Below are 17359 nucleotides of genomic sequence, written 5' to 3'. Positions count from 1 at the left end.
GGATGATTTATGTGCTAGGTAGGTCAGCGCAAGACAGCTTGAGAGTTCATCATGTTACACAGAATGGTGTGCAATTTAAAACTTATGAATTGTTTATTTCCAGAATTTTCCATTTAATATTTTTGGACTGCTGTTGACCACAGGAAACTGAAACCATGGAAAGTTAAATTGTGGCTAAGAGGAGACTACTGTATTCTGATACAAGTCCCTTTCAGATATATGATTTGCAAATACTTTTCTATCCTGTGGGTTGTCCATTTTCTTGATACAAAGACTTCTTTGTCAAAGTCAAGATCCTAAAAATTTACTTCTATTTTTCTTAGAAAAGTTTTGTAGTTTTAATGATAGTTTTACATTTAAGTCTTCAATTCATTGTAAGTAAATTTTTATATATGTTCTGAGGTTAGAGTCCTACTTCATTCTTTTGCATATAACTATCCAGTTGTCACACCTATGAAAAGACTATTCTTTCTCCATTGAATTGTCTTGCATTCTTGTTGAAAATCAGTTGGCCGTAGGTGTATGTATTTATTTCTGGATTCTCAGTTCTGTTCCATTGATTTATGTGTATATCTTTGTGCTGGTGATGCTTTTTTGATTACTGTTACTTTGTAGTAAGTTTTGGAATTGGGAAGTGTAAGTCATCTTACTTTATTCTTGTTTACAGAATTGTTTTGGTTATTGTGAGTCTCTTGCAATTCCATATGAATTTTGAAATCAATCTGTCAATTTCTATAAAGACGGCAACTAGGATTCTGTTTGGTATTTTACTGAATCTGTAGGTCAGGTTTTTTTTGGGGGGTGGTGGGGGAGTATCTATTGCCATCTTATTGTTGAATCTTCCAATCCATGAACATGTAATATTTTCCCATTTATTTAGATCTTTGATTTCTTCCAACAATGTTTTGTAGTTTTCAGACTATAAGGCTTTCACTTTCTTTATTATATTTATTTCCAAGTACGTTGTTATTTTGATGCTATTGTGAATGGAACTGTTTTCTTAATTTCATTTTTGGATTGTTTTACAGGTGTATAGAAATATAATTGAATTTTGTATAATTGTATTATATACTGCATCTTTGCTGAATTTAATTATTTGTTCTGATAACTGAACTAATTAGCTTTTTAGTGGATTCCTTAGGTTTTTCTACGTACAAGCTCATGGCATATGTGAATAGAGATACTTATGCTTTTTTGTGTGTGTTAAGTTTCCTAGGGCTGCTGTACCAAAGTACTACAAGCTGGGTGGCTTAAAACCACAGAAAGTTATTCTCTCATTTCTGGAGGCCAGAATTCTAAAATCAAGGTGCCATCAGTGATGGCTCCTCCTGGAGGCTTGAGGAAGAAACCATCCCAGTCCTTTCTCTTTACCTTTGGGCAGTTGCTGGCAGTCCTTGTCATTCCTTGGCTTTTGGCAGCACAATTCCAACCTTTGCCTCCAATGCCACATGGTGTTCTCTCTGTTTGTATGTCTTAGTTTCTTTTCCTCTTATATGGACATGAGTCATACTGGATTAGGGCCAACCCTAATCCTATAAGGCTTCATCTTAATTTGATTACGTTGACAAAGACCCATGGCATTGGGGGTTAAGACTTCAACATATCTTTCTAGGGGTTACAATTCCATTTGTAACACTTTCCAGTCTGAATATCCTTTATTTCATTTGCTCACCTAATTGCCCTGGCTAGACCTTCCAGTACAGTGTTTAATACAAGTGACAAGAGTGGACATTCTTGTCTCATTCCTGGTCTTAGGGGAAAGCATTCAGTCTTGTCATTAGCTTGATGTAAGTTTGATGTTAGCTATGGTTTTTTCATAGATGCCCTTTATCAGATCAAAAAAGTTCCATTCTGTTTCTAGTTTGTGTGAATATTTTGTCATGAAGGGGTATCGGAATTTGTCATATGCTTTTTCTGTATCTGTTGAGATAATCATGTGATTTTTGTTTTTTTTTTTTTTATTGATATTATATATTACATTGCTTAAATTTTGGATGTTAAACCAAAAAATTGGATCCCTGGGATAAATTCTACTTGTTTATGATATTATATGTTGCTGGATTTGATTTGATAGTATTTTATTGATTTTTGTGTTCATATTCAGAATAGATATTGGTCTGTTATCTATTATGAATATAATACCAAGTTCTTGTGTCAGGAGCTGAAGTCTTGGTCCTCCTAGGAAGAAAGCCTTCCAGCTGGGACCTACAGGGAGAAGAGGCCCTGTTTTCTTGGTTGTAGCTGTTTGAGGTGGAGTCTCTGCCTCACTGAGCTAGAAGGAAAGAGGAAGAGAGAAGTGTTAGTTCACATACCACAGACTTTCACCTTTGTTCTCGAGTTTTCATTGTTTTTTTTTTAATAGATGTTTCTTCCTCATTTGCTCTTAGGGCTGTTTCCAGAAGCTTTAATAGTTATTTTTTAATAAATTTTACCAGTTTCAGTGGGGAGAGGGTCAGCTCATGCTGTCAGGCTAGACACTGATCCTGTAACTTCTTAATTTACTAAAATTCATTTACGTTTTAAGCCTCTTAGTAGTATAAAAACTTTGTGGTAGTCTTTAGACTTTGGTTTACACTGGGTTGGAACTAGTGGCAGATATGACTAAAGTTGAATTATGAAAGTGCAGAAGTAAAGTAACAATGGTATATGCATTGCAATATGATCAGAGGTAAAATTTGCATATAATATAAGGAAAAGGTAAAAAAATGAACCAAGAGACAAAATAATTTGGCTTTAAATTATTTGTGTTCTTTATGAAATTTTATGAATAATTGTAAATTAAGGGGGGAAAAACCAGTTTCCACTTCATTGTAATCAAAAGCATAGAAAGACCTGTAAAACAGTGCCTTTTGAGCTACAGAATATGTATTTGGGAAAATATGTAATATATTGCTTTTCAACTCTTTTAGGAAATGACCACAGGTGAACATACCCATGATGAAACAGGTAACTGTTAATTGGACACTGTTAAAACTGCTTGGTTAACACTGCATGATGTTTTAGTAGTGGTGGTAGTTAGTAAATGAGTCATTTTGCTGGAGAGTTGAACAAAAACATTGAGCTGTTAATGTGATCTCTAGGAGAAATGTGGGTTCTTGGAATGTTACTTTATTTTTTGTCAATTTTATTATTTCTTTATTTATTTTTATTATGGTGACATTGGTTAATGAAATCCAATAAATTTTAAGTGTACAGTTCAACAGAAAGTCATGTATATATTGCATTGTTCACTGCCTATAGTTAGGTTTCTTTCTGTCACCACATATTTGATCCCTTTTATCCCATCTACCTCCTCCTGGATGTTACTTTAGAAAGTGAATCAAGACAAAAATTAAAAATAAATGTTTAATATAAAGTATTTTATATTAAATGTTTAATATAAAGTATTTTTTTCTCTGATCTACATAGATGCGTTTTTCTCTGAAGATAGTTATTTAAATGGGATGGAGGCATTTTCAGTGAATAAAAGCCAAGAGTTCATTATTTCTTTATTTGTAGTATGTAAGCTGAACAAAACATTACCCTCGTAAGGGATTAGTGTACAGAGAATATTGAAACTTGTTACAAAAGGATAAGTACTTGAATTAAAAAACTTTTCTATGTAAACAAACTTAAATTTCCAGATTCATTCTACTGTTTTAATGTTAATATATTTTCTCACAAGGTCCCAACGATGGAAGCACAGAAGCTGCCATAACTTTACTTACAATGGGAGATCTAGTGTTGCAATCAGAGATCAGTTCAGAACAGAGTGATGGTAAGAATGCAAGATAAGTCCTCAGGAAAAGAAACTTTTAAAATCTAACTTTTAAGAAATTATACCCACATTTTAGTAATAATACATGCCTTTTACATTTGAAGATGGTATCACTTTGTTGTTTTTCCAGAAAAGATAATGTGTGTGTGTTGATTTATCCAACTTAGCCCTTTTAGATGTAGTGGCCACCATTTCAAGATAGTGTACTTGTTTTATAAAGAATAATTTGTATTTGTGGAATAGTTAATCTAGTGACTCCTCTACCTTTGTCATAAACATCATTGGTTAACTAAGCTCATTGATCACTGATGACTTTATACATGTCTCTTTAGCAAAGGAGCATGCCTCTTTGGATGGTCTTCACAATTACATGACAAATACAGTATGAAGGGGCAATAGCAGTCATTGAGATCATTTGGTTTAGACTGCACTGTTAGTATGGACTGAGCCAAAAGATGTGTCAACCCAGATTTTTAATTTTCGAGAGAAACTATGGTCTTTACTATCTAAGTAACTTCTACTTTATTAAATGCCTAATTATGTTAAGTATATTTCTGTTAATTATTTTGACTAGTGATGAATTGGCCTGCCATTTATTATAGCTGTTAGAGTTTCAGGCCTATAACTATATATTTATTAGGAAACTCTGATTTATCTTCTCTATGGGGCTCCTTCTCAATGGCAGAGTATTGCATTGGAGCCTGTCACAAACCTCTAGATCTTAAAAACTGTAAATGAAGGCGATCCTATCTTGAAATTCATTTGAGGTTATGTAGTTACTGAAAATAACAAAAAGATTTATTTTTACTTATAATAGCAGAAAAATTTCAATCAGTAAGAATTATTAAGCTTAGAATAAAGTCAAATTGTTGGCATGAAATATAAGATCACAAAATTAAATTTGGAGCCAAAAAGAGCAAACTTTAAAAACAATATATAATTTTATAATGGCTGAATGTTGAAAGATTTATTTTATTTGGACATCTGTATTTGGTCAATTTTAATTTTCCATTTTTTTCTACAGTAGCAGTATGTGTATTTCCTGATGTTCCTTCAGAGGATAAAAGCCATATTCCTTTTAGCCCAGATGATGTAAATTATAAAATTGTTCATGAAGGCCAGGAGCTTTCTTCGCTTGACAGTAGTACATCTCCATCATCAGAAGAAAACAAGATTGTATTGGAGGAGCAAAGTACTAAAGAAGAAATTGGTTTAATGGAGAAAGTAAAGGGAAACACTGTATCAACCAGGTTTATTTTGCTTTATTAAACTATTATTTCTTTTGAGTTTTACTAAAAAAATAAATTACAGTATTCAATTAATGTATTTAAACCAACCATCAATATAGTTGATAGCTTTAAATAATGCTTATGTAAATGTAAAGTAGGCAGTGCTAATTTCTCACCCTTTAAAGTAAAGTAATGATTGGCTAATTTTGATTTTAGTTAATGGTTAGCATATTAAAATTATGCAATATGTATGTCTTTGAAGTTTTATTGAAATAGTTTTATGTAAATGTAGTCTTTGTTTTACAAACATGGTCCAGATTCTCTTCCTTTCTCAAGACTTAGTAAAGTTACTACTATGTAATTTTAGCATTTAGAAATGAGCTCAGCATGGCACCTGTGGTGACACATAACTCTTGTCAGTGCTAGACAGAATGAATCAGTGTGAGAGAGAGGATTCTTATAGGTTGACAAATTTCTCTTTTTTCATTCTCTCTATTTTCAGGAATACAACTTGTGAAGTGACTAATAATTTGGGAAATAGATTTGCCAAGCCTAAGCCAAATCTTAGGAAGATTTTAGAGACCAACAGCTTTGATGCTCATCAGGAAGTTCCCAGTTTGTTTGTAACTAAAGAAGAAGTAGAAATTCAAAGAGGTAAATTTTATTATTCCCTTGCAAGTTACAAAATTATTTTGACACAAGAAAGTGCATTAGCACTTCAAATGGAATATTCAGTTGCTAAACTTATTTTAACTTACTATTAAAAAAATTCAAACATATGAAAAGTAGAATGCGCTATAAAATAAATACCTATAAAAATTTACCAATTAGTTTCAGTGATTACTACCATTTTGCTATATTTACTTGATCAGACTTTCTTTTCATAGATAATTTTCTCTGTGTATCTGTGGATAAACATGATTACTCAAGCACACATCTCTTAGAAAGGCATACATGCATGTGGCAAAAAATAAGACAGTACCCAAAGGCATGAAATTTTAAAAAGTCACTTCTTCCCTCTCAGCCCTCTAATCCTACCTCTAGTGGTAAACTGCTGTTAACAGTTTTTGTTGTAGACATCTAGAAATGTATTATACATATAAGCATCTAATTAAGGGTATTTGTGTGTGTGTATCTATATATTTATATATATATACATGCATGTATATTCCTTTCAGAAAGACAATATATGCATACTGTAAACAGTTCAGCACTTTTAAAAATAAGCTTTATTGAGATAATTCATATACCATACAATTCACCCATTTTATTTCATTATTTATTTATTTTAATTAAGTTTATTGGGGTAACATTGGTTAATACAATTATATAATTTTCAAGTGTACATTATAATTTAACATTCTATTGTGTGTTTACCACCCAAAGACAATTCACCCATTTTAAAGTGTACAATTCACTGATGTTTAGTGTGTTCACCAAGATTGTATTAAACCCTCTGTGTAGAAGATCTGGATAGTTAGCATCTTCTTTTCTCTGTTTGGGGATTCTTGTTTTCTGGGATTTCTTTCAACCAGCAATGCCTTTGGTTCAGTTAGTTAATTCGTTACCTACTTTGGTTTGAGCAGTACTCCAGAAGCTCTCTCATTATTTAGGCTCAAGTTACTTTTTCCAAATAGAAGTCATTTTCTTCCCCTTTCTGACATTATTCTTTGTAGACCAGCTCCTCCCTGACACTTTTCCCAAGGTGGAACTAGCCAGACTTCATGTGTACCCACCTCTAAAACTTTTTTTATATGTGGGTTGCTAATTACGTTGCTTTTACCATAAAGTGGAGATACCACTTTAAAGTGACAGCCAAGAGTGAAACATGTACAGTGCAGGATTCATTAATCATCTGTTTTACTATTCAGAAATCTCACTGGTCAGGACCACCCTTCTGCCCTGTGAGTAGGCTTGCTTTTTGGATTAAGAAAGATTTGGAAGAGGCACTATATAGTGATCTTTGAAGAGAGAAGGTGTTTCTAACGTGGAGATTTTAGCTGTGCTATTATCTTAAATGCGTTTTTTAAATACGTTTTTTATTTTAGAAACAAAAAATGCTTCTGAAACAACAGAATTAGAAGATAAAAACCCTGGATCAGTTACAACAGCAGAGAATACGGAGCGGAGCAGATTGGCATATGTACATGGTATTGAAGAGACCTGTATTTCTTTGCAGGAAGCAAGCCTAACTGAAAGGTAAAAGAGGAAAGCAATTCTGGGTTTTGGTTTCTATTTAGTTTCTATAACCCTAAGCTATAAGAACTTGATAGAAAAACAGGTTCTGTTGCATTAAATATAACATAAAACTTAAAAAAAAATTAAATTAGTTGAACTTTAGATGAACTTTGATGTACCTAGCTCTAAACATTGATTCTGTGGTTGTCCGCTTGATTTCAAATACAGGCTAAAACTAATACATACTAATTTCTTTTTCAGAAAGAAAGATCAAGAAAGAGGATCTCAAGAGGTTCAGATATTGTCAGTGGCTCCAACAGTTTCCTCCGAGACAAGGCCTCACACTCTTGGTTTGGGTACGGGTCTTGGTGAGAGTTCTGTTGGAGAGCCCCTGAGAAAGGACTCTAATGGAGACGATGTGCTTACCCTTTATGTGCCAGAGGTAAAAGAATGTCAAATATAACAAGTGGTGACTAGGGGTTTGTTCCTTATTTTTTAAAAATTAAGGTATAACATAAAGAGTAAACTTCGCCCTCTTTAGTATACCGTTCTGTAAGTTTTGACAAACATATACTGTTACGTAACTAATACATGAACAGTTCTATCACCTCCAAAATTCTTCAGGGCCCCTTTTAAGTCACCCCTCTCCCCACCCCCAACCCCTGGCAACCATGGATCTGTTTTTCATTCCTATAGTTTTGCCTTTGTGAGAATGTACTGTGATAGAATTTCTGTTGAGTTTGTTTTTAGTTTCTGGAGCATAGAAATAAACTAGCCAATACCTGGCTTTGTTGTAAAAGCTTTGAAAAAGGAAGTGTTTTGTACACAGCAAGTGTTTGTTGAGATGTTATTACTACATGTTCAACACTGTGAGATATGGAATACAAAGTTGTGAGAAACAGATGAATGCATGCATGGTTAAACTCAATCTGATAGGTGCTATAAAAGAGGGTTTCACATACTTGAAACTAATTAAAATAAATTAATTAATTAAAAAAAAGTTTCACAGGACTCTAGGAGTGGTGCTTAACGCAATTAATTCAGTGAAATCAGTCTCTGAAGGGACTAGGACTCAGGCATTAATACTTTTTTTAAAAGAGAGAGGAACATGTATTAAGAACAAATATGAAACAACATGACATGTTCAGGGACTACAAGTAGGTATGAGTGGAATATAAATGAAGAAATTGGTTAAATATAAATAGGTAGCCTGGAGACAGATCATAAAAGGAATTTTTATGACTCACTGAAGTGTTTGGACTATATCCAAAGTTATGGCATTTCCCCCCACCCCTAACCTTTTTTTTATTTTTGCTTTTTATTTTGAAATAATTTCAAACTTGAGGAAAAGTTGCAAGAATCTTACATAGAACTCTGATATACCTTTTACATGGATTTTGCCTCATTTGCTTATATTCTCCACTCCTGGTCTCTGTCTCTCTTGCTCTCCATCTCTATAGTTAGATACTTTTTAAAAACTAAACCACTTGAAAGTCAAGTTACAGATGTGAGCTTTCACCCACAAAAACATTCTTGTTTTTATCAGATATAAACGGATATATACAGATATATACAGAGAAATGACAATACTGATGTTTTTATCAGATATATACAGAGAAATGACAATACTGTTGTCACACTCAATGTTACCATACTAACATTGACTTAATATTATGTAATAATAGTTTCAGTCAACACTTCTGTTGCATTTAGTTGCCATTTCTTCTTACTCTTTTTAAATCTAGAGTAGTACTCTTGCTCTTTTTCCTCTTTTGTAAACTTGACATTTTAAGAGTCCAGGCTAGTCAAACATTTTTAAATGTTTCCTCAATATTAGATTCAGGTTAAGCATTTTTTGGCAAGATTACTATATAGGTGGTGGTGTTTATTCATCACATGTTACATCAGGAAACACATAATAGCAAATTGTCCCATTCTTGATGATCCTGACTGATCACTTGGCTAGGATGATGCCTGCTAGATTTCTCCATTATAACAGCATCTTTTCCACTTAGTAACTTCGTCAAATGTGAGCTAGCAGCCTTGTACCTGGTAGTTTTAGTATGCATTGATGATATTTTTGCCTGAGTAAATCATTGTTGATTGCAAAATGAAAAGTTTTAAGATCACAAACAGTAGAGAATTATAATCAGAATTATATTTTAGAGAAAACAGTGTTTACAGTTTTGTGGAAAACAGATTGAAAGGAGCCATGCTGGAGGCAAGGAGACCGGTTTGCCTCCATTCAGACGTCACCACTAATAGTACGATGGCTGCTATGATGAGGATAGAGAGAAGGTTGAGGGGTTTGGATCTCCCTTTTTCATTACATCAAAAATCATTTCATAGACTGCACCTATTGAAGAAGTTAGTTCGAATTCCTATTGTGTGTTTATTTAATAAAAAATTTTGTGATACCATCAGAAGTTTCAGAACACTTGAAAAATTGCATGCGGTTACTGAGTTGAGTTTTGAAACACTTTATCAATTTATCAGGAAACCTTTTTACAACTGAGATTTGGTCAATCTCACTCTTTCATTTTAATTTTTTATGGCAGTGTACATCAGCTAGTATTCCAGAAGTCCAACAAGAGAATGTAATCAATCCTCAAGATTTAACAGGTATGGTAATCTGCCTCAATAAAATATCATAGAACCTAATAGTATGGTTTTTACCGCCCCCCCCCCCCCCGCCATTTGATTGGGAAAAACAAAATAGTTTTATTTTGGGAGAGTCTATGATGCCCTTAAGTTAATAAAAAGAACTTGAAGTATTTGATGTGCAAATTTTGTTGCTCAGAGTTATAAATCTTCATAGTGAATCATCTTTATCCTTTATGAATTTACTTTTTTTTCTGGTGTAATTCAGTTTTTTATTGGTGATAAGTTGTCATGAGACTTTTAAGAAATGAAATGAATGATTTTTGTTCTTTCATGGTTCAGCTTTTCATTACTAACTTTTAAACTTTGATAGTGAATCTAGTTGCTAACGTACATCATGATGGTGAGGATGAACAAGCATTCATTTTAACTCTGGTGGAAATTCCAACCAATGCAGTGGAAGAATTTACTGATACCGTTACACAGTTAATACCAAACCCTTTACTGCCAGCACCCATATTGGTCAAATCAGTGAATACAGAAGAAAAGGGTGACATGAGGTAATGAATGAGCTCAACTATTTTTGCTAGGAGGAAAGGTGCTTTATGAATCTAATAGTACCGATTGAAAGAGGCATTAGCCGACATTATTTGTAATTGTCCTGGAGATATGTAGTAATTATATGGTAATTTTTAGAGAAAAAGTTGTTTATTTTTTATGTGATAAAGATGCCATTTAAATGTATAATATTATGCTTTTGTATAAAACTTGTATATTAAGTATTTTGCAATCTAAAAACACTTTGCAAGCTGGATCATAAAATGGCATCTATTAACAGTATGGTTACCTTGTAAACACTGATATATATATTTAAAATTCTGAAATGAATATGCATTCACAGAAAGTTGCAAAAATAGTACAGAGAGGTAACATTTCTGTATATTCTTGATACTCATTTTAATTATTTATTGTAGAATTCTCAAACTGTTTTTTAACAGTCATTGGTTAAGAAATGCTTAATTGTCTATTAAACATCATTAGAAATTAAAGCTTTTTATATTAGGGAGACGTTTTAGATCAAACTTTAACTTTGCAAACAAGGAAAACATTTTTTATACTTCAGATTTAATTGAGTATTATGGAAATTGTGAGTCTTTAAGTATGCATGGAGCTCAAAACTAACATTTTTTGTGGCCATGGCCATGTATATGTTACTTTGAATTTTTTTGGTAGTATTCATTGGAATAAGTGAACCTTTAATCTCATTAAGTAACTTCTAATCCACCGATTTAATATGTATGTATTTTCTGTGCAGTATGAATTTTCCGGTAACTTCAGTTGGTCCAGATGCCACGTGTTTATCTAATTCTGGAAGAGATGATTCTGAAAAGCCTCCTGCTAATTTGGATCTTATATCTAGGAAGAGATTTCATTGTAGGCTTGATGGAAGTGACCATGGTCCTTCTGCCAAAAAAAGTTCACTCACTTCAAGAGACGATTGTCAAAAATATATCTCTGAGGTAAGAGACTCATTTAGCAAGTAAGATGGCTATATTACAACAGATCTATTTTCTGGGTTTTCCTTTAGATTCTTTATATAAAGCTAGTACTAATACATTTCACCATAGATAATTCAGGTAAAACTGTTTTTATATTTCTACTTTCTACCTGTTCTAGGTGAAAATTGATGGACATTAATGAGTAATCTCATTCCCAGCACTATGTCATTAGCTAAAAATAAGGCTGAACACATTATACAAATCTGGATCTTGGCCTGTACCACTTAATTGCTGTGGGCCCTTAGGCAAGATACTTTACCTCTCTGATTGAATTTCCTGTTGTATAAAATGGTGATAGTAATATCACCACCACCATTACCATAATGCTTAAAGCTTCTCATTGCTATGAGGGCTAAAACCAGAACTTCTGAGGCCTTCAATTTATCTGGCTCGTTTCTGTCTCTAGTCTTATCTTGTATGTCTGTAATGTGAGTTGCAAATATTTTTTTCCCAGTTGGTTATTTGTCTTTTGGCTCTACTTTATGTGATTTTCTCATGCAGACTTTTTTGGTTAACTTTTTAATATGAACATTTTCAAACATTTAAAGAGGTAGACAGATAGTATAATGTATATCTATGTACTAATCTCCCAGTTTCAACAATTTATTAGCATTCCATGCAGACATTGTTTTGTCTTGTTTTAAAAACGTATTTAATGACATGGAAAAAAGATCATAGTACATTACTATATGCAAACTAGGTCATCAGTTTTTAATATATCATTTAAAAAATAATACACATCAGTGTGACTAAATATATATACAAAAAGTATAATGTCTGCAGGGCTTATTTGTGATTTTTATTTTCTAAATCTTGTTTTCAAATTTTAACAATAAAAATTGCTTATAAAAGTTAGTTATAATTTTAAATTCTAGTATGCACATGTACTGCATTCAGATAGATATGCAAATATTTTTTTGTTTTCCTGTGATCACATTTATCAGTCTTTGTATGTATGTATGGCTTCTGGTGATGTTATGGATTGAAAATCTACATTGAGATTTAATATAATTCTTCTAGTTAACATTACTGCTTTGTTTATAATATATTTTGGTGTTAGGAAGAGTAGAACCAACTTAATTTTCCCCAGATGCCTATGTATTTGTCCTAGTACAATTTATTGAATAATTCAACTTTTTTCCATGGATTTAAAACTTCAGTTTTATCAGATATTAAATTCCCATATATATTTGGGTATATTTCTGAACTTTCATTTCTCTTACATTAATTTACCTATTTGTTCTGGGGTCAGTATTACACTGTTTTAATTGTAGCTTTTAAGTGCTTTAAGATCTTTGATAGTCTCTCCCCCCATACAATTTTCTTCTCTTTTGAAGTTTCTCCTAATTGCTTATATGTTCTAAAGGTCATATCAATTTTAGAATTAGCTTCTTCTGAACTTAAAAAAAAATCCCGTTGGTATTTGTATTAGGAGCATATTACAGACTAATATAGGGAAAATTGGTGTAGTAATTGTGAGATTGAATTTTATTATCCAAAAATACGATGTGTCTTTCCATTTGTTTAAGTCTTCTTCTGTGTGTTTCAGTGGTATTTTAAGTCTTCTTTATACAAATCTGGTATATTTCTTATTAGGTTATCATAAGAACTTTTATATTTTTTTGTTGCTGTTGTCATTTCTATCTAGAGAGTTTACTGAATTTTCCTCATGTGCAGTAAATTCTTCAGTTGATTGTCTTAGTTTATTTAAGTAAACAATCATATGCAAAAATAATTTTAATTCTCTTATTTTTTATACCTTTTTCTTTTTTCTAATTATATCGACTAATGTAACTAAAAAAAATGTCAGAAAATAGTTCTTATTCTTGACTTTAATGGGAATACTTCTAGTGTTTTTGAAATGGATGCTGGCTTTTGGTTTACAGTAGTTATATTTTATGGTTTCAAGAAAACGTCTGTCTAGCCAATTTTAAGTTTTTTTAAGAATGAATATTATTGTACACTTTTCCTGGAAATAGAAGGTAATGTTTTTCTTTTCAGATCTATTGAATTATATTGGTAGATTTTATAATATTGAATCATTTTGCATTCCTGAATCAAACTCTACTGGATCATGATATATTAGTCTTTTGATGTACTGCTAAGTTATGCCTTTAATATTTAATTTGATAGTTTTGTACTAGTGTGAGACTGTTCAGATGGTATCAGTTTTGGGCTTGATTTATAAAAGGTATTTGGAAGCTTTCTGCCTTTTGTTCTGAAATAGTTTAAATAATGCTAAAAGTGTCTTTTCCACAAATGTTTGGTAGAATTCCTGTAAGACATGTCTGACCCCAGAGCTTCCTGGGAAATACTTCCTTTACTTAAAAAAGAAAGGAAATAAAATTAAATTTATTAGATAAATGAATTTCTAATTTTTTTGTAAATTTCCTTAAAACAGGTATGTTCAAGGGAATTAATAAAGGTTTTTGAGGAAAGAGGTAAGTGAAGTAAATTTTAATGTGATTGCATTTTCCTGAGTACCCTTGATAATTTTTATGCATTTTGTTTAAATTTGGGATTGAAGTAGAATCTCTTTCACTTTTCTCTAAGAATCATGCTTTTATTATTATTAGTTTTTCTTCCCTGCTGACATCTTCGATTTAGTACTTTGGTAGCCATAGATGCTACTTTCTTCCTGTAATTAATAGAACACTATATGTCAACAGGATTTCCTATAAAAGCTCAACAGCTACATTTTAGGAATTAGAAAGCTGAGTGTAAAGGAGTTTTTATAGGTCCTTAGCGGTACCCTGAAATTGGAAAGTGATCACTCTTTCATTTTGTTAGTTGAAGAAATATTTATAGAGAAAGGTTTTTTAGGTGAAAATATATTGATATGACTATTTTGTATCTGAATGCAGAAGCTGTTATAGCTTTTAACAAGTTACAATATTTTTAAGGGTCTATGTAACTCTATTAATTTATAATTTAACTTCCTGTCATTAGGGCATGTTTATGATAGAGTATTGTGGGCTTTTTCCTTCAAATATTACAGTACAGTTGGATGTGTTAATTTTGGTATGTGTGCTTATCATTCATTTTCTTTTTTTTTAAGGGAAGTCTTACAAGGGACAAGATATCTTCCCTACCTCAGAAAGTACACATACAACTTCAGAACCTCAGAAAGAGCAACTTGAACCAATTCTTCAGAGTACAGGATCTAAATCTCTTGATAAAATAATAGATACACATATAGAAAAGAATACACCTCAGTTACCTCAGGATGAGATGATTGTGTCTGATAAGGAAGAAAGAACTTGTGCAGCTTCTAAGGTTGAACAGATGGATAGCGTCACTTCATCTTCAAAAACTCCACTATCCAGGTATCATGAGAAAATCTTTAATGTTTCTCTATCCATTTCTCTCTCAGTAGATGAATATAACCTATATGGAACACATATATATATAGAGAGAGACTATCTATATATAAAATAAAGAACTTATTAAGTACTAAGGATGATGTTTTAGAAACATTTTTCTCTATTATTAACGTAAAGGGGAAGAAATAGAATAATGTCAGACACTTCTGTAGGACTGTTACAGAAAACTATACATTCCATATAATAAGAGCTTAACTTTAAGTACTGAAACTTTGACTTTTTAGATAGAACATCTTTAGAATTTAGTAATGTATACTTTCTTTTTCAGATTGTCCATGGTTATTATTTTGGTAATTATTTATTCTGCCATACAGTAGCTGCCAGTACAGATGTAGGTAGTCTGACATAGGGCTAATATTCAGAAGTCCTAGATGTTGTTTTATTGAAGTCCCACTTAATGTGCGCATTTTTCTCCCTTGTGGCATACAAAAGAGGTAAACCATGGCTTTCTTTCTATTAGAGTAAATGTGGAATTTAAGCCCAAAGGCAGCTTCTCCCACATTATTTTCCTCATACTCCAGCAGCAAGCCTCTGGGTTATGGATAATTATTGTTAGCAACATTCAAATCATTAACATGGTGTTGGTGATTTAAAGAGGGGAAGACATGCACTAACCTCCACTCAAAGGAAAGCAGGGCAAAGACGTGTACCTTGGAAAGGTATCTTTAATAAATCTATTGTTTTTATTATATAAATTACTGAAAGTAAAGCTCAGCAATATCTTTTTTGGTCTAAAGATGTGCTAAAAATACAATGAGGGAAACATCGTGGCGTTTGGCATTAAAACTGTTTGGGAAGTAATGTTTCAGAACAACAGTCAGCAAATGTTTTGGTGAAAGATCATGTGTATATATTTTAGATTTTTTGGCCTGTATGTCTCTGTTGCAACTACTCAACACCATTTTTCGTGCAGAAGCAGTCATATTTAAACAGATGAGCATGGTCGTGTTCCAATAAAACCTGTTTATAGAATCAGGGAGTGGATTGCATTTGGTCTATAGACCATAGTTTACTGAACTCTCCTTTAGAACCTTGCCATTCAAAGTCCTTGGAGCAACAGAATGGACATCATTTGAGAACTTGTTATAGAACTCAGGCCCCACTCACACTTTATCAGAATCATCATTTTAATAAAATCCCCTGTGATCTCTGTGCACTTTTAAGCTTGAGAAGTATTGCTTTAGTGTAAGCTTTGATTTTTGTCACAAATATATGACATGGCTTAGTGGTATCAGTATTTAGTACATGTGCTGATACCAGTAATGTGATATCATGCATGCCATTTTAGGGTTAATAGAGAGAAATTGGTTTTAAGAATGTGTCTTCCTGAAAGCGAACCATTGTGTACTGTTGCTGTAGCCACTATGGGAAACAGTATGGTGGTTCCTTAAAAAATTAATAGAACTACTTTATGAACCAGCAATTCTGTTTCTGGGTATCTATTTGAAGAAATCCAAAACACTAATTTGAAAAGATAGATGCATCCCTGTGTTCATTGTGGCATTATTTACAATAGTCAAGATATGGAAGCAACTTAAGTGTCTATCGATAGATGTTTGGATAAAGATGTGGTGCATGTATTCAATGGAATATTCCTTGGCCATAAAAAATGAAATCTTACCATTTGTGAAAACATGGATGGACCTAGAGGATATTATACTAGATGAAGTAAGACAGAGAAAGACAAATACCATATGATTTCACCTCTATATGGACTCTAAAGAACAAAATAAATGAATAGACAAAACAGAAACAGACTCATAGATACAGAGAACAAACTGATGGTTGTCAGATGGGAGGGCAGTTGGGAGGTGGTGAAAAAGGAGACAGGATTAAGAAGTACACATTGACAGGTACAAAATAGTCATGGGGATGTAAAGTGTAGCATAGAGAATAGAGTCAATATTGTAATAACTGTATGGTGTCAGGTGGCTACTAGACTTATTGTGGAGATCACTTTGTAAGTTACATAAATGTCTAATGACTATGCTGTAACACCTGACACTAATATAACATTGTATGTTGACTGTAATTTTAAAAACTAATAATTTAAAAAAAAGAAGTGTCTTCCTGGATATTCTTGAATATCTTTATGTTTGCATTTCTAGACCTGGCAGAAGACCACTGGGATTTTTGTCTTTAATATGCTCAAAGAATACTTTGGAGTCTGATGAACCTATTCCAGTTCATAGTAAGAAACGCCTAAGACCTCTTTTACCTGTATCAAGACAGAATTTGAAAAGATCTGGTCTACTCAATGCAAGCCATAAAAAATTTCAAGAGTCCTCTGATCTGCTTCCATCTCCAAATGTTGTTAATACTCATGCTGAGAATATTGACAGTTCAGCTCAGGTATGTGATAACTAGTTATTTTATTATTTGTTATAGAATGGGTTAGATATGAGACTCAACTAGAAAGAACATGGCAATTGTTATTTTCATTTGGATGTGAGAAATTATTGCAGAGCAACTATCCATCTCCTCTCCATCATAGCTCACTATACTGGAAGAAAATAGTGTTGAATTAGGAAGTTACAACTAGTTTGGTACAACGCCAATGAACTAGCCATAAGTGATATGACACATAATTGCCATTTTCTGAAGCAAAGACCCTTTTGACCTGGAAGAAAAACAAAGCAGGACTTGCTTTAG

The 17359-nt window shown here is 32.6% G+C and overlaps 1 protein-coding gene across 5 annotated transcripts in view; it reads left to right on the top strand.

Annotated features, from left to right (window-relative positions):
* BDP1 (B double prime 1, subunit of RNA polymerase III transcription initiation factor IIIB) overlaps positions 1-17359 on the top strand; it is a 75696-nt gene that overhangs the window by 52465 nt on the left and 5872 nt on the right. For 4 of the 5 annotated variants that reach the window (XM_023538123.1, XM_023538121.1, XM_023538120.1 and 1 more), the window contains exons 27-38: positions 2910-2946; positions 3665-3757; positions 4782-5007; positions 5489-5640; positions 7035-7185; positions 7426-7606; positions 9723-9786; positions 10139-10325; positions 11081-11285; positions 13726-13765; positions 14383-14650; positions 16816-17059. In XM_023538123.1, coding sequence (XP_023393891.1) covers positions 2910-2946; positions 3665-3757; positions 4782-5007; positions 5489-5640; positions 7035-7185; positions 7426-7606; positions 9723-9786; positions 10139-10325; positions 11081-11285; positions 13726-13765; positions 14383-14650; positions 16816-17059 — 1848 coding nt within the window. The remainder of the gene's footprint in view (positions 1-2909; positions 2947-3664; positions 3758-4781; positions 5008-5488; positions 5641-7034; positions 7186-7425; positions 7607-9722; positions 9787-10138; positions 10326-11080; positions 11286-13725; positions 13766-14382; positions 14651-16815; positions 17060-17359) is intronic. The other variant, XM_023538122.1, reaches the window with a different exon arrangement.

Source organism: Pteropus vampyrus, unplaced genomic scaffold (assembly GCF_000151845.1).
Source record: "Pteropus vampyrus isolate Shadow unplaced genomic scaffold, Pvam_2.0 Scaffold213, whole genome shotgun sequence".
NCBI lineage: Eukaryota > Metazoa > Chordata > Mammalia > Chiroptera > Pteropodidae > Pteropus > Pteropus vampyrus.
Note: the sequence above shows the minus strand (reverse complement) of the source record. Positions and strands in the feature narration are given on the sequence as shown.